The sequence below is a fragment of the Strix uralensis genome, chromosome 5 (assembly GCF_047716275.1).
Source record: "Strix uralensis isolate ZFMK-TIS-50842 chromosome 5, bStrUra1, whole genome shotgun sequence".
NCBI classification, from domain to species: domain Eukaryota; kingdom Metazoa; phylum Chordata; class Aves; order Strigiformes; family Strigidae; genus Strix; species Strix uralensis.
In genome coordinates this window covers 80,405,166-80,423,179 of record NC_133976.1, presented here as the reverse complement: position 1 = coordinate 80,423,179, position 18,014 = coordinate 80,405,166, and the positions used below count along the sequence as shown (strand labels likewise).

Here is an 18,014-nt window from a genome sequence, read left to right as displayed (position 1 = left end):
AATTTGTAAGCCCAGATACAAAACTACTAGTTTAAGCATTTTGGTGGAAGCTTAAAGAGCAAGCCTACTGGGGCTGATACATCCATGCTTCTTAAGCAGCTAAGAGAACAGCAGCAACATGACTGTAAGAACAGCGTCAGGATCGGCACGCGCAGGTCAGCCATACGAGGAGCCAAAGACTGTCTCGGGACTTCCCGATCGTAGGCAGTGTTCTGTATCCTCACTGATCTAGAGTGCTGCCTTTCTCTGAAGCACCTGAACATGCACATACTTCATCTCGACTTCAGTGGGACTACTCCTTTCCTTAAGAAGTAAACTATATGCTTCGCTGAGGAAGGGCTCAAGTGAGTATAGGGTACGAAGTGACTCAGTTCATCCACTGCTTTAGTTCTAGGCCTTAGACCTCATGAAAAAATTCATGTGTTCCAGTTCTAAATACTTCTTAAAAAAAAGTTTTAGCTATGCCCATATTTAAAAAAAGTTCTGAAGTCCTAGGACAGCATACCTAGCGTTTGCAGCCTGTTTTCAGGGCTTTGCACCAGTGTATTGTTAAATCCAGTATACTCAGTAAGAATTGAACGGATATCTGAAAGCTGTATCATGCACTTGCTCCACAGAATCACAGAATCATCTAGGTTGGAAGGGACCTTGAAGATCATCTAGTTCAACAATTAACCTAGCACTGACAGATCCCAACTACACCATATCCCTAAGCTCTATGTCAACCCACCTCTTGAACACCTCCAGGGATGGGGACTCCATCACCTCCCTGGGCAGCCCATTCCAACGCCTAACAACCCCTTCTGTAAAGAAATGCTTCCTAATATCTAGTCTTAAGATATTACTCTAAGATACAAGACTCCATATGCAGTCACGTCCCTTGAACTTCATGAAGACTGCGTATGTTTAGCTTAAAGTGGATTGACTGCATAACCACACCATTGCTTACACACAAATGCACCTGCATACTGAAATCTCACTCAAAACATCTGATTTCAAGTTCTCAAGAAAGTAGTTTCATTTCTCTAAGCCTGACACTAACAAAATTTTAATGCTTTAACAAAATGTTTTAGGAATAGGAAAATGGTTTAGACATTATAAGAAGGCTTTACCATCCTTACATAACCATTAACACATATTCAAGTAGTATTATTTAAAACCTTTATTAGTCTTTCGTATTACACTGGTCTGGAAAACGTTTTTAACCTCTGTGAATACGATGTACAAGCCCTAGTCCAGCAAAGCACTTTTCAAAACCGAGCATGGGGTTGTTTGAAGTGATGCAAGCGCTTTGCTGGATCATGGCCTTATTCCACAATTCCCACATGTCCTGTTCACTCAGACTAATCAAGGCTTTCAGAACTGCTCCTAGTGTATTCTACTGACAGAGTCTCCTCTGTCAACTTAAAAACAAGTAGGATCTGTAAGAAAGATTTCTTACACTGTCTTGCACTTCCCTTCTACCCACTCAGGTTTTAGTTATTCCTGTTCACCAAAAAAAAAAAAAATCTTCCAGTTATATATGCTGGATTTCAATTTCTGTAAAGTACTTTTTTCCATATTTTTCATCTTGTTCATTCATTGTACTTGGATAGTTTTAGCCTAGGTATGATGTTCATTGACTGCAGTTCTTGGAATAAGAGTTTACAGGCATAAGGTATGCGCAGAGAAGACACATGACATGATGATTTGCAGTAGTGGCACCTAGGGAAACAAACAAAAAGAAAGTCAGAGTTGGTGCATAAATGAAGCTCTGCAGAAAAAACCCCAGTTGCCACTATCTACTGGTTTCTTTGTCTGCCTGCATTTAAACATTAGGCTCAGTCCTAGAAAGAGCCAAGTGCTTGAGACACATTTTAGCGCTTAAGTCAGTCAAAAGTTTAAGCCCTTAAATAATCTGACTGAAGTCAATAGGAGCTTAATGTGAACCTGCACTTTTCCTGGAGGAGAATCACAATGCTCAGTAGCTAACAGGACTGACTTCTGCTTCTTCACCACCCACGTAACTGCCAACACAAACTCAGCATTGCGTAATGAGAGAAAGGAGGTGAACAAAACTTAAGTATTTCTGAGAACATTGTTAACGGTCCAGTTTCTGTCTTATATATGTCACAAAAAAGAGGCAGGAAGAAATAAGGTTCACACTTAGGTTTTTTTCCTCATATGCAGTTTCACCCTGTGATGTCTCAAATCAGTTCATATTCCAGAAAAGAGGCATCTCTCATCTTACCTCTCTCTATGTGAACAGCCAAAGTTTTAGTCAAGACGGGAAACAAGTAAAACTGCTTTCACACATATTCTTTGTGCTCTTTACTCAAATGATGATCTTAACATCATGGGGGAAAGGGTTTTTTGTCACATAGATATATTCTTGACCATATAAGGACTATATAGGCTGGTCACTCAGCCATCTTTCCAATATCAGGACTCAAATTCAGTAGTGGTAGCAGCTGTTTAAATGCTTTAATTTCATCCTCTGTGTACCCACAAAGGAAATCTTTCTTATAAATATCAGTTTCTAACCTCCCTATTTCCTCATTCTCCTGCATATGCCATCTTCTGGTTTTGGAGAGTTGAGAAAGCCAGGCCTTTGGGAACACAGAGTGACTCAGCATTTCCTAATGGTCTAACAAAGCTCTTTTTTGCTTCTATGTTTCAAATTTGTATTTCTGGCATAAAGTCATAACAGTCTGAAGATCCAAGTAAGGAGGAATTAGCAAAATTCCTACACGCTTCTGTGGTACAAAATGAGGCTGAGAGTCACCATTTACAATAAAGCCAGTGTCACTTGTTTTTATTACCAGTGAACTTGACCTAGAGCACATGGAAGTCAATGGAGGCAGGTCCAACAAAGCTGGTTAGTGTTAATAAGGTTCTTGGTTATGGGAGTTGGCATTAGACTTCCAGTTACTTTTTCAGACTCTGTAACCTCTGTTTTACAGACATACTTAAAGAGCATGTCAAAGAACTGGTAATTTTCCAAGAAAACTGTGGCTGCATTGACCTCCACATGCTCCATACTTGGGGTATTTATTTTTTTTTTTTTTAAACCAGGAGAGCTTTCAGCCAATGGTAGAGAAGCTTTAATTACATTTCTGCAGTTCATGATGAGTACTGAAGCTCCGCTTAGTCCCAGTAATTGCTTTGGCTTTGTCTAGATCTGACTACAGGCAGTAAGAAGGTAATAGACTGAACTAGGTGTTTCCCTGGAACATGCATCTCCTGTAGACACTGTTACATTGGGGAAATGTTACAGCTAGCATGCCTTTAAAACAGAATAGACCTCAAGTGCAGGTTTGCAACTACTCCCCTAGTGCAAATTTGCAGGGATAGGTACATTTTTGTGGTAGGACAAAGTGACCTAAGCAGAAGCCATTTTCTGATGATAACATAGTTGCTCTCAACAGAAGAAGCCTTACAAGGCCTGGAAGTCTGATGAGGCACTTTTCTGCTATGAGCAGATGTCTGGCATCTGATTACAGCTACTAGGCACTGAGGAGCAGAGACCACTCACCACACTCAGGCTCAAAGCTACACCATTCTGGGCCTGCTTTGTACTTGGATGGGGAGCACCTGGAAAGGTTAAGGTGCCATAAGCAAAAAGCACAAAGTTCTGTCAGAGATTACAGAAACCAAAAGACCATTTGGTACTAGGACTGATAATAAAACTGGATAGGAAAAGGCAACTATGCCAAGGCTGAATCTGGACCAGAAACAAAGTTTTTTTTCATGTATGTTTTAAAATGCTCATACTCTAGGCATCAGAATAACTTATCATCATCAAAAAAAGACCAAATGCTGCTCTTTGCATTCAGTGGAGTCCTGCCCCTGAGCACCTGTACAACAGCAAAGTTGGAAAATTTGTATAAAACTGGTACATCACAGTAAGTTTCTACTGTATTTTTTAATGGGGACAAATTCTGTCACTGCCACAACAGGGCCCTTCCCCTGCGACAGTACCAGTTCAGGCCCCAACACTGATCTGCTGTCACTATCTTGCAGAAAAACATACCCAGTGGCTAGTCCTTGTCTGGGAGGAAGGGCTCATCTTCCCTGAAACAAGTGCTCTTAATGCTGGCCACCAAACAATACGTTTCCAAAAGATTTCTTGTAGCAATGTCTTATTAATGTCAGAATAACTGAAAAGGCCCGTTTGGAAGTTTGTCTTAATGACTTGGTCTCTACTGTGATGCTCATTATAGGGCCACTTCCTTCAGCTACTGGTAGACACAGCATATCACTTAGCAGAAACTACCTCTTATTGATTACTCTCACACATCAGACAGCTTTGCACAGAATCAGATTGCAAGAATGTCTGGCTCTGTCTGAGAGAGTAGTTTCTTTCATGGTTATTTAAAAAGAGCTGCTAAACTTTGCTACAGACTTCAAAATATGAAATATATTAACACCACCTTAAAAATAAAATGCGATACTATTCCTAAAGTTCAAATCCCTAATTTTCTTCAAGGTGCCCTCACTTCCCGTGGTCTCTGAAAATCTTTAATGACTGCTCTGAAAGCCAACGTTTTATAAAAAAATAACTGAGCTACATCTGCATGTGAGTTTTTTTTAAGGCAGTGCTTTACACAGTTAGAAGTGGTTAGTTGTTTGACTTATGGCATGCCCTTCCTTTCAGACAACTTCCTTCAACTGTTATTTGCACTGCAGTAGTTTTAAGAGGCCTGGATGAGAAAAAGGCTTCACTTCTTACATACAGTGTACACACACTCAAGAAAAACAGGACTCTCAAAAATACTTACCGCACAAAAGCTGGTAGGCCAATGCTCAACTAAAAATCACCAACCACAGTAAGATGCACAGAGTAGGCCTTGTCTCTCCTCCGGATTTCGCATGTGTTTACCTACCTCTGTCTGAACTTCTGCTCCACAAGGAGCAGAACTGCTGCTGCTGTTAGCAGAAAAATGCAGTGCTTGGTTTCTGGCCAGAAGCCACACGCTTCAGAAGAAAGGTCTGACCAAGGGCAGAAACAGTAGCTGTCTCTTTTACACTACACTACAAACCGAGAATGTACCTTACTTTCCTACTTCATTATATCATGGAAAAGTCACTCTCAAAGCACTGAAGTGAATAAAGTCCGATTTCCTGCCTCTCCCAATAGATTGATATTAAGATCCAAGATGCAGCAAGTTTCCAACAATGTTCTTTCAAGGTTATTTAGAAATGAATCTTTCTGCTCCTCCTTCCAACTTCCCATCTTCCCCTGACAAAAATATTAGCATAACTTTTAACTTGAACTCGCACCGTTTATTTTTTCCTCCCTTAGCCATGGGGATTCCAGGTCACCTGTTTTCACAAAGCTTGCAAGAAAGTTGTATCTCAAATTCCTATTGGTCTGACAAGTCTGTTTTTCTTCCTGGCTAAAACAAAACCAAGCTAAAGCAAAACATTTCCCTCACCTCTAAAGAACATAAAAAGAAGTTCCCCTGTCTTCTAGTAATAGTGGTTTATTTCCAGCATGCTACAGGGCAACTTTAAATCTAGCATCTCAGAATGACTGTAGAGAAAAGATGGTTAGAGCAGAGCCCATAGTGTTACACATGGTGAGCTCCACATAGTTTTGACATCCGGTGTTACGCTTCCCCTACATGGAAAACCAGTTTGTTTGTAGGAGATAAACTCAGTACTGGCTTAGGACCCAGAGTAAGACAGCAAGACCATTAGCTAGTCTAGAGATAAGTTTCTTAGGGACAAGGCAGTTGGGCAGAAGCCAGCTGAATTTCCACCAGGCAGCTGCTTGTCTCTCAGGCTCCAACATGGGATTGGTGCATTTGTCTGACGCTTGGAAGCAAAAGGCATTTGGGAGAGGCACAGTCGAAGAAAGCGGTATGCATATGATTACGAACTCTACAGCTAGAGAACAAGAAAGCAGGAGATGTTGCTTTCTTCTCCCATTCTTCTGTGCTCACTTTCTCTCTTCAGCCTTGTGAGGTTCAACATGTGATTGTAGCAGGAAGATCTGTGACTAGCCTAGCTAGTAATCTCATTTCTGATGCCAGAAGAGTCAAGAATATTGTCATAGCTATTTTCTTCTTTTCAAAAAACAGATGATATACAGGATTGGGTGTTTGCTAATCCCCTGCAAGGGTCGGAAGGAAGGCAGCAGACAGAGCAAAAGTAACTTTTCGCACAAGCACAGCTGGCTGTGGAAGACAATACCTGTGCTCCCACAACAGGGAAGACTCCTGGCCCGTTGTCTACACACTCACTTTAGTCCTAACTTCAATCAGACCATAACAAAGAACCATCCCCTGTCACCACTTTTCCAAATACCAATTTTGAACGTTGACACTGGTTTTGATTAAGGCACATGGGACTGTTAATCAGTGACTGTGAGCACTTTAAAACTGAGAAGCACTATAACCAAGGGAAAGGTTCTCTTACATAGAGACATGTTTACTCTGTACCACTTTGCTTTATGCACCTGAGGTCAAGGGGTTTTTTTGAAATATGAAACATGTCACATGCACAAAGTGAGGAGGGGACACCGTGATTTACAAAAAGCATTACCGTTAGACAACTTACCAGCCAGAGTACCCCAGCAAGCCACACTGTCCACAAACATCCACTTCAAAGGCATCACTTGAAATCATCAGTCTCTCCAGTAAAAGCATGCTGGCTCCATAACCTATCAAACAATCCCGTTCCATCTCTCCAAGACGTAAACCTCCATCACGGGATCGACCTTCAGTGGGTTGCCTTTGAAAAAAATATTTGAAAAAAATGTATTAAGTATTCCAAAACATACATTCTACAACCATAGGAATGTGGGTCTTCAAACTGTAGGAACAGTACAGGATCAATGGACAAGAGCACTCTACAAATCAGAGTTGCTGATCTTGCAAATGTGTTATTCAAGCTGAAGCAATTAATCTTTGCTCCTGCACTGGCAGTATGATGTAGTTCTGTGAGTGGCAACTGCAGCGTCAGGCCACCACTCTTTACCTCACAGAATGTAGGAAGTAAGTGAAAACAGAAAGAGACCAAATAGTATCCAAGACAATCTGAACACAGATTTGGTACTCTTTTTTGATGATATTATTTAACATTATGACTGTTTAAGCCAATCTTTTTTTGTTGGACACAGTCAAAACTTTTAACCTCTTGTTTGTCATACTGCAATTTCATACAGTATCAGTTGTACTCTCATGTACTAGCACAATGCTGTAGAACTCTGGTTGCAAATATTAGAGTGAACCATGAAACCAAACCAATATTAAACTCCTGAAGCACTAATATATTGCATGCATTTTATCAAATATTTCCATCTTAGTATATTCCCTAAAACATGACAGCAAAGAGAAGGAATTAAAAAAATGTTATTTGCAATCATAAGAGGCTTCATTTCTCAGTGAAGTCCCATGTTTATGTGCTGTTTCTGATACCTGCAGCAGTGTAATCCACCTAGAATATCCAATGACAGATCTGGCCCATAACTTTTGGAGTATATTTTGTTTGTATTATTTCAAACAACTGAATTTGTTAAGCATACTAAATATATTAAAACCAAGTTTTTGCCAATTTATTGCAACTCAGCAAAAAGGATTTATAAAAGGCTTCAACATCTAATAGTATTTTGTAACAAGTGTAATTACCAGACCAAAATATCTTCTCATGATGCAAGTTTTATCTGTTTTTAGGGGAAAGTGGTTTCTCTTACCCTGACCACACTGGAACCTTAAAACTAATCTGCTTGTAATTCAAATAATCCTTTTCATTCATATAACCTTCTATTTTTCCCACTGTTGAGAGAATGGATAAAAGTTGTTTACATCCTGATTAAACTCTCTAGGGCCCCTTCCCCAGATGATGGCACCATCACTGTTCAGACATTGTTCTGAAGGACTAACCCTGTGGTGAATGCAGTTTCTCCTCTGAAGTCCCAAGAGGCAGATTTTAAAAGCAACTGAGACCTCCAAAGATACAGACATCTGCTGCAGTTCTGGAAGTGCCTGAGTTCCTTTTACCAACTGACTTCTGTAATATTAGTTAATGCACAAGCCTACTTTGAAAAGTTTCATCAGGTGCTGTTCCACAGAATGAAAGGACAAAATAGCTTTATAAATGTGAGCCCCAATAAAGTCTCAATCCAATTAAGGGAAGATAAAACTTCTTGAAAAATGATGGGGTCTCAACTCCAGCCCTTTTAAGAGTTGATATGCCATGGGTCTTCCAACAGATAGAGGATGAAGATTTCTAAGGCAGCTGAAATCCCATTAAAAAAACCCCACAAAAAGCCCCCCCCAAACAAAAAAACCCAGCTTGAGTCTTAAGCTCTTACGTGTTTTATTCCCACTGTCAAAGTGACCTCATTAAAAAACCAAAACAAATAAAATCCTCCCTCCCTAAAAAGTAGTTTCCTGAAGTACAAAAAATTTCAGTATTTGAGATTGGGCCTTTAGAAAGAATCTATCTCATGCTCCCTAGTTGATCAGATTTTTTTTCTTCCGGCTCACACGAGTCTGAAAATTCCTCACACCAAAGGTTGTTTAAAATGTTAAAACAGCATTTATAAAGCATTCGTGCTTCCCCTTTCCCACTATACACACGTATGCTGCAGCTGTTGCTCTGGGCAACTACTCCATTCTTTATCCTGAATATAACATTCTGAAAACAAGGCAGACTCTTGAAAATAAGATTGGGAACATCATTAAACAGAGATATTTTTCATATTTTTTAAAAAAAAGTTCTTAAAATTCTTAAATGCTAAATAAAATGCAGTGATTCTTCAAATAAAAAAATAAGGCCAAATGGTCTTCAACACTATTTAACTGCTGCATTTAGAAAAAGCATAAACCAGTTAACTTCAGCGTTTTTAAGCACATTAAGAATTTACTGGCATTAATTCTGCATTTTTTTGGAAGAACAGTGGGTTCAGCTTTATGGCCCTGTTGCTTACTTCATTGGCCAGTGAGGGGAAATAAGTCTACCCCCTTGAATAAGAGCAGGCCTTGTAGGTCTCAGCAGATCTCCCTTGTGCCCGTTATGAAAAAACAGTGGCTAACTCGAAATGGAGTCGTTGGCTGAAATACTGACCTCCAGAAGTGGAGTATTACCTAGAAAAATGCTGCCTGAAGGAGGAGAATGTACCATGCTCCCAAGAGCCCCAGAGTGCAGAGAGGAGCCCTGACCAGCGTCATCACATTACTCCCTTGCAGTATAATAGGAACTGGCATATCTGATAAGTTCAAAAGACATGCAGGTGGCAGCTCTGACAATGTCCATCAAAACAACTATGCATGCAGAAAGCTTATATTGATCTCTTGTAAGGAAAACTAAAAACAGTTTATCTATTAGAAAGATTTAGCAGGACTGGGTATCTAGGCAACACCATATATAGAACTATGTTTTAAATTAATTGTCAGCTACTCATGGCAAAATAAATTAAGTATTGCATTTCATTTAACAAATACCAATTCGGAGGGCAACATCCTGGTGGTTTTTGACTGTGTTGACAAAGACTGCTGCTTTGCAATTCTACAAAATCTTGTTTTAATCAAAACAGTATCTAGAATTGGTCACGTTCAAGGAATTCAAGTCTTCTGCCTTACTCCAGATGGAAATACAGCTTTGCTCTGTCAGTTAAGGTACATTTGATATATAATAAAATGCATTTCAAGACAATGACAGCCAAATTCCATGTTGGAAGCTGTTACAGGATTACTTTTAAAACCAAAAAACAATGTTAGAGGCAATCTACTCTCCAGGAAGTGCAATGGATGATAAAACAATAGCGAGTATGAAAGCTGGCAAAGCAGACTCTCAGTAGAGGCAATGGCAATAACAAAAGTTTAATTAGTTGAGGAGAAAAAAGAAAATTCCTAAAAGACTAGTCAAGAGGCAGCATAAACTGAACATTCATTAGCTTTCCTGAAAGTTAAATAAAGAGCCCTAGCTACGTAGTATGATGCTACTGACTGGAACAAAGAATTCAAAGAAAGTAAGGGGTGGGGGAAATCACATCACCTTCATCTTTACATGTAAACAATACCTCGACTTGGGATTTAGGTTTCCTTTAAATTCAGTATCTCTAAACAGCTGAGAAGTTGGGGAGACAATACGAAAACAGATCAAGGGATTTGGGTAATCTAGGAGCTCCAGTAAAGCAGCTGTGTCACCGTTAGCTAAGACAGCGAGTTTTCATTTTCACATGGAGCATCAATACAATGATTAACACACTGAAGAACAGAAAATGGGGCTGACAGTCCATTATTTGGGAATATCACTTATGTTCATATTGGCAAGCAGTCGTGGTAGGAAATAATGGTTGTGCTACACTTGCTCTTCTTAGTGGAAAAGTTCAGCCAAGAAGTACAAAAACTTAGTGATTTCTCTCCCAGTTCCAGCACTGGTATTTACTTCCATGGAAAGTGAGACAACTTCAGTTTGTCCTAGAGACAGCATGAGGTTGGAAAGCCAAAAGGCAAAGCAAATATGCAACGAAAAGCAAGAAAGATACTTCTGAATGAGGTACAGCAGAGACCTGCCCCTCCATTCTCTACTAGTACATCAAAAGGTGGAAGCTGCACCTATTAAAAGGACAGACTTGCTAACTTGTACAGGCAGACAAGGCAAGAGAAGTGGATCGGCACATGATAAGAGGCATAAACATAAATTAAGAATTAAAGAATATGAATCATGCTTGTTATAGGGAAGAATAAGGGCAAGATAGATGTGACTTTGTGCTTACATCTCAAAAACAGTACAAAAAGGACTGGTCAAAAAGAAGAGTACCACCACGCACCAGGTGAGGTATAAATGGTGTACATGATAGTCCAGAAAGACTGGCAAAGAACATTTGGAATAATCTTTGCTAGAATATTGAAGACTAGCTGGCAGTTAACTTTCTGGCAAGATTTAGCAAATAATCCTACTGTGATGGAGAGAGATGGACTAAACAATTCACTACAAACCTCCTCAAAGTAAAGCCTCTGGCACTGAAGTGCTTCTTGTGAGCCAGGAATATCAGCAATTTAGAACATGGGTGCAAGCAGCCATAGAGCTGAAATGCCAAAACGCTGGCTAGGCTTTAAGGAGGAAAGGTAAATAACATCAGTGAAAGCAGGGTGCTTCAAATTCTCCAAAGGTCCAGATAATATAAGCCCACCTCCAGGGGCTCATATTACCTATTACTCAGAGTACATCCGCTTGACTTCAAAATTCAATACCAGAAGATATCAACATGGTAATCAACCTTTTTGCTGGGAGAGAAAACCAAGTTCAGGCTTAGTGCAATGATCACGACTCCAAAGGAACTGAGGACATATCTTTAATTGGGCAAATAAAATGGAGATTTATTGTTGGTGCCTCTGTAAATTTTGCACTTTACTAGTGTGAAAGTGTTATTCTCCTGCATGGTATTGAACAATTGTGGACCAGCACATACAACCCTAAACTCAGTTTTAGAGTTGAATGGAAAGGTCTGCAAGGCAAAGTGCAGTATACCAGGGATGCACATTATTCTAATGCTTTTTTGCACGACACTAGGGCCAATGAATTTCGTTTGCCTTGACAGGTGAAGACATGGGCTACATCAGTATTAACCTGCTGAATACCAAAGGATGCTGAAATATTAAAAGAAATTTCTTCCTTCTACTCACACCTGATTTCGTAAAAGTACAAATGTTAAAGAAAAAAAAATCCTCCTAAAATACTTATGGTATGTACAATCTGACAGGAGACGCCCAGAGTGTGCACTGTGAATCAGCAGAAGGTATTTTTATCAACTGCTAACAAAAGTCTGAGAAGCAAACTCAGTTTTGCACCACACAGAGCACATCTGGACATTCAGAACAATCTCCTGCCACAGTCTACTGTGAGAGTTTTTAGTCTGTAACAGTATATTAACAGGTGGTTACATTTTGTGTCAAGTATCAAAAGGTAAACAAACTTAGTTTTATACCCATGAGTCAGCTGGGCAGACTTCTGAATATACATTAAGAATTTTGTGCTTAGCCTGTAACAATACCTGGTGAGCACTGCTCTGGGTCCTCGAGCTCTTGCATGCATTTTATCCAACACCATGTGCTTTAGTTTCTGGTAATACACCGGGCCAAAATAGATATATGCTTCCAGAGGCTCCCTGAAGGAATAAAAAAACCAAACCAAAACAAAACCAATATTCACAGTTAGCACATATTTACCTTGAGAGAGACAAGAGTGTGGTGTACAGGAGGAATCTGAAACAACTTGGGAATCATGAGTCCTAGAAAAATATCTTTGGGCTTTCAGGGCAATCTGTCTGAAGACCCCCCAGGGAACCCTTCTGAACACAAAAGCAGTACACTCCCAGCACCACATACTGCTGTATCCACTGTAGCGAGGAACAAGCTCTTGAACTCTGGCCATACGCTGTGCAGACATGCTGCTATAGCTGCAGGTACCTCTTTCAGCTGTGCCGTGTTAAGTCCTTCCTCTGCCTGTGCAGGAGTGTTTCAATAGTGTCATCAGTAACCGATAAAGACTGTAAACGCGTCAGACCCTGAAGAGTGACTTAATGTATTTCTATTTACATTGCTTCACTTTACATCATTCACACACAAACCAAAGGTAAGCATGTATGTAAACAAATACATGCAGCATAAATGCTCAAAACATCATTTTTATAGGAGCACTTTAAATCATTTGCATTTGCAAGGATAGATTAGCACTGGCACACTATGAGCTTGACAGTCTTCCCATCCGCTAATTCTCCCTGCGCACCACTTTGAAACACAACCCAAGACCCAGAGGGGTGAAAGTCGTCCCTGAGCGGCTGTGCATCAGCACGGCTGCCCCTGCAGCACTGCTCAGCAGCTGCATCCACAGGACAAAAATCGCTGCCCTGGCTGGCACAGGGGGCTCAGACGAGCCAGGTAAAAGGGCTCTTGAGAACCGTGTTTAGGCACTTGCATCAGCTTGGGAACATCTGTAATCAGTACAGAGGGTGTTACTCCATTCTATGAGCGGGTGTAATGGCTGAAGATTTCTGTGCTTAAAACACCCCCAATTGTAAGAACAGCGTAAGTGCCTAAAGATCAGAAAGCAACAGTTGAAAGCACTGTTATTTCCCAGCTATCATCTTCAGCACTAAGAACAATCAGATTTAACACAGACAAACTCAGCACTGACAATGATTTATTTTTTAAAAATGTATGTGCAATGTAAAAACAAACAGAAGACAACAGTATTGCACCTCCCATTCAGAGTCATTACTGACATGATGCAGTGTTACTCCAAACGCTGCCTATTGAAGAAACTAATAAAACTTAACTAGACATTTTGAATTTGCAAACTTCCACATTGTTATGCAATCTGCCTTCAAATTTCATAACAAACAGATTAAGCATGTGAAATTTGCTTGGAAGAATATCAGTATCCTAAAGTAAAGTCTCTAAATAGGGTACCACAAGGTTGGAAGTTTGGGGATGGGGATTTTTAGAGCTAGATGATTTTATTCTCCCTAGGAAACAAGATTAGTCAGATTTGTTAAAAGTTACAATGGTGTATGAACAGAAAGTGTTTCAAACACCAGGATACTTGATATACAATTTATGGAATATGGAGTAAGGAAAACAAAATCATCTCTCTGAAACAAAAAGCTAAACAGCATATGGAAGAAGTTGGTAGGAAAAGCAATTAAAATTAAAAGTATTAAAAAAAAAAATCCCTACAAAAGAGACCTAAACTTGTTCCTTGAAAAGAAGGGGATGGGGAGGATAATAAAAATAGCAGGAAGGTAGGATTAAGATACATTTTGGAAGGGCAGGCATGTGAAGCCATATGGCCTTTTCCTGTTCCTAAACTATCCTATGTTCTTTGAACTCTGTGTCTCAGAAGCCAGTCTGATCAACACAGCAGGAAGTTTGCAGATTAGAGTATTATGCCAGACTGAATCATTGTGTAATCGAAAGAAGAAAAAAAAAGAAAAAAGAGCACACACAAAATATTCCCAAGGAACAGACACCTGCCTCCAAATCCATATTTTACAGTACTATTAAAGTCAACATGAAAATGCTTATCTGATTTCAAGCATATATAAGATTTGCTGCCAAGAGAAACTTGAAATTTCTTAAAATCTCTCAAAAAGAAAACCTCGATTTTACCTTTTTCGTCATGCAGTAGAAGTTGGGAAATTTTTGTATGTACTACAAGGGCCATTCACATTACAACCGCACAAATACTAGTAATTCTTAAAATGTGGAGCCACAAAATACTTCTAAGAAAAAAAAAAAGTGCACCATTCTTCAGCCCCTTCCCTCCATCTCACAGAGCAGTTTGCAAATAAGAGAAAGTTCCTGAGCTCTGACACATGAAAAGATTTTCAGATGTGTCTCAACAGGATTTACCAACTCCCCTGAAATATCTAAATCTATACAGCAGATTCTTACCCAGTGATACCAGATGTTACGTAGTCTTTCCCTAGGTAGTTATAACCATGGCGAATAAGATCTTCACATACATCCTTAACTTTACTGCCTCCAAAAGCTGTTCCATAGTGAAATCTGCCATCAAGGACCCCAGCCTTTCCAGCCAGGAGTTCAATTAACTTTCCTACCTGTGAAAAGAAAAGCAGAGTTAACAGCCTGCTCACTAGCACGGGCACATTGCTGGATTGGTCACACAGTAAGTTAGCCACGCAAGTGTCCGAGATGGCAGCCTGGGTTATTGCATGCGATGGGAGGAGTGGAAGAAGCCCAAGAACAGGGAGTACTCCTCTGTGAAGGGGAAAAACCAGACTCATTGCAGCATCTGAGAACACCTTTAAGGTTCAAGAACACCTTTAAGGTCCAGAGTCAGGCAGCTCCATTTTTTCCAGTTGTCTGGAAAATAAGCAGGATCCAGTGTGGCCTTCTGCTTCAGGAAACAGCCTCAGAGATTGATGCGCTACACTGGAGCAGCAGGAACAGAAGGGAAGAAACTAACAAAGAAAAAAAGATCAGAGGCTGCATGAAATAATCAGTGGAGGTCCCATGTAAAGGCCAGGCCGTGAGGTATTTAGTGTGACCCTGCAGTACAGGTGCAAGAATTGCATCAGTTCCAGGGAGGAGTGTGTAATGTAGGAAGTTATATAGGTCTAGAACTGTTACGGAAGCTCCTCTCCAACCTTCACCTCAGTCTGCCCCAGCCAGCTTAGTGGGCACAGGCAATAGGGAAGGGAGAGGGAGAGCAAGAAGTTTTCAAACAGAAAGTGTGCAAGTGAGGTATTCAGTTGCTTTGCTATTAGCTTGATACAGAACAAAATGAGAATGATGCACAGCCAGCCTGCATACCTACTCCTTTCACAGTAGGATGTTTCAAAACATGCAAAACAGAGGGCTGAATACTTACAGGAGAGCAAGCGTGTGGCATGATGACTGGTGAATATTCTCAGTGAAACCATGTTTCAAACTTTTTTTTGTTTCTTCCAGCTAATCTACTTCACTTTCCCTATCAGGGGACACTGTCTCTTTAATTGTAACATAACCACTAACCGTCATACGCGATGGGAAGCCATGAGGGTTCATTATGATATCTGGACAGATTCCTGTATCACAAAATGGCATGTCTTCTTGAGGAACAATCAGTCCACACACCCCTGCAGAAGAGAAAACATTTCAATTCACAAATGGCAAACCACCAGCAGGGCTGACGCTCATCACCAGATTTTCTTTAGTGTTTTCCTCCTCCTCTCTTTCTCATGGATCACTTTTTACCCAGATTCATTACCATGACCAGTACTCACAACCTGCAGGCTAGAAGAGAGCCCTTGTGACAGGACTGGCAAAATTAGCATACCCTTACATAATGCTCCCAGTGATTTGTGAGTTAGCAAATTAGGGAAGAAAGCTTTAGATACAGTTTTCAGAGGCAACCAGAAACTTCTGACCAGTCAGACTGGAACATCTCAAGGGAAATCTATTTCTTAAAGCTGATGCTATAATTTCCTGAAAAAAAAAAAATTAAGAAATCGGACCTCTTACAGTATCTCTTTGGACATAAAAAATTATTGTTGATTTGAAATTTATCATATGTATCTTTGCTAAACACTACGAATAAAACCAAATCAAATCAGGACTTTGACAAGGACTTAGAGGAGATAAGTAGGGGAAAAGTAAAAAAAAAAAAACCACAAGATTTTTTCAGGTAGCATTCATTTGCTGAGCAAAGACTGCTTTTGATGAATTACAAAGCACAATCCACTCCCCCGATTGCTTATATTTTGTCAGTCCATGAACACAAACTGTACCTTTAAAAGTTTTGGAAACTTTTTTCAGTCTCCATCAGTATTTGATGTAAAACAAGCAAAACCCTCCAAATTCTAAAACTATTTAGGAAAGATTAAACTCATTTAAAACAGTCTATCATACATTCCAAAATTTTCCTTCCAACCCTTACAACTGTTTCTACAGTAAATTCTGCAGATAAAAATACTGCAGCTATAAATGACCAAGAGATCTAACATTCAAATTCAGGTGCTAAAATGCAGCTGCTTAAGCCCATACTCCTTTGAACCAAAGCTACTGTTTCAGTTGGACAATTTCTTCCAGAAGCCCTTAGAGCTGAAAAAGTCTGCAAGCTATTTGAGATCAGCCTGCTGCAACTGCCAGAGCACGCTTTGGGAACAGTCCTGGAGCGGAGGGGGCTCCTGGAAGACTGAGGGTGCTGGTTACATCCCTAAAAAGGCATCCCCCGACCAGCCAGTTCACAGGGGGATATTGGCGTCTGCTCAGGAGGGAGCTCCTCTTCCACTGTCCAAGCAAGACAGGGATAGGTGTATGGGACAGTAGTTAATAGAATGAGAATGGTTAAGTATGGGGGAAGGGAGCAGAAAAATATAGAGGATTGGAGCATCTGGGGCAAGGGGTGTGTGTGTGTCGTATTTAGTTTTAAACCTATTGAAACTAATTTTCATTGTTCTACTATGATAAATCAATAACATCCTTCTACCCTCCCCGCCAAGCAGCAATCACTCGCTGAAAATGAAAAAAAAAAAAAACTGCCTATCTCTTGTGTGCACAGCTTTTTTATCCTAAAATTGTATAAATAAATACTTTATTATATACATATTATGGCATGTACATTTTGCCTTATTCACATTTACTTCTAAGAAAGCATTAGGTTGCATCTGGACTTCACAGCACCTGTAAGCCAAAAATTAAATCTTAGCTAACTTAAAATTACTTTAGGCTCTGAAAACCTTTTATATGCCAAGCTGGTTCCCATAGCAGACAGCCACTGTGTTGTTTGTTTTGTGTGAAAGTGAATGATAAAAGATCCATGAAATCGACACAGAAAGGCAGAACAGCAGAAAGAACTGAGGGCTCTCCATCATAGCGGCTTCTACCCTCCGCTGACTTGTATAACAATGGGACCTACACACCCAACTGCAGATCTAACACAGCTGTGCATTTCATTAGATGAAGAGCACTAGTGACACAAGTAAATAATTAACTTATTCTGGTCCGCTGACTGTGGTTATGAGACCAGTCATAGCTGACAGATTTTAATACAAGTTAACACAAAGACAGCATAATGAGCTTAGAAGTTAAAAACAAAATATTTAGACAGAATCCAGCAATGTGAAGCTCACTAGGCCATTTATAAAGTTTCTGTTTTACAGAAGGGGGAAAAAAAAAAAGGGAAAAAAGAAAGCTATAAAACCTCAATTCTAAGCTTCTGTATTTTAAAAAGTCACTGAGTTTATAACAGATCTATAGCATGCCCATGTGTATTTAGAAAACAGGACAGAGACAAGCTGCTTCCTCCCCTATATTTTATGAAAGTTCACTCTTTCTCATAAAAAACTGTTAAAAATCTGAAAGGCATCTTTCCTATAATACACCACTACTTCTAAAAGCAAGTAACTGCAATTCATTTAAAAATGTAAACTTGATTTCATTTTGCAGTTACTTGCCTTCATAAGCTCTCCAGAGACTAACGCTTGCAGGTCTGCACTCGTAAGCTCCTGCATTTGCTACTCTGTCTCAGCCCCCATTGCTGAGCCAGGGCTTGAGCAGGGCAGTAAAAGGCAAGCC

At 40.0% G+C, this 18,014-nt stretch overlaps 1 protein-coding gene across 4 annotated transcripts in view; it reads right to left on the bottom strand.

Moving 5' to 3' along the window:
• Positions 1 to 1,144: 1,144 nt before the first annotated feature.
• The window catches only part of POLR3B (RNA polymerase III subunit B), an 87,829-nt gene continuing 70,959 nt past the window's right edge, over positions 1,145 to 18,014 (bottom strand). For all 4 annotated transcript variants that reach the window (XM_074871918.1, XM_074871919.1, XM_074871920.1 and 1 more), the window contains 5 exons: positions 15,471 to 15,574; positions 14,388 to 14,554; positions 11,987 to 12,100; positions 6,544 to 6,717; positions 1,145 to 1,704 (listed from right to left, as the gene is read on the bottom strand). In XM_074871918.1, the coding sequence (XP_074728019.1) occupies positions 1,575 to 1,704; positions 6,544 to 6,717; positions 11,987 to 12,100; positions 14,388 to 14,554; positions 15,471 to 15,574 (689 nt within the window). In that variant the 3' untranslated portion in view covers positions 1,145 to 1,574. The remainder of the gene's footprint in view (positions 1,705 to 6,543; positions 6,718 to 11,986; positions 12,101 to 14,387; positions 14,555 to 15,470; positions 15,575 to 18,014) is intronic.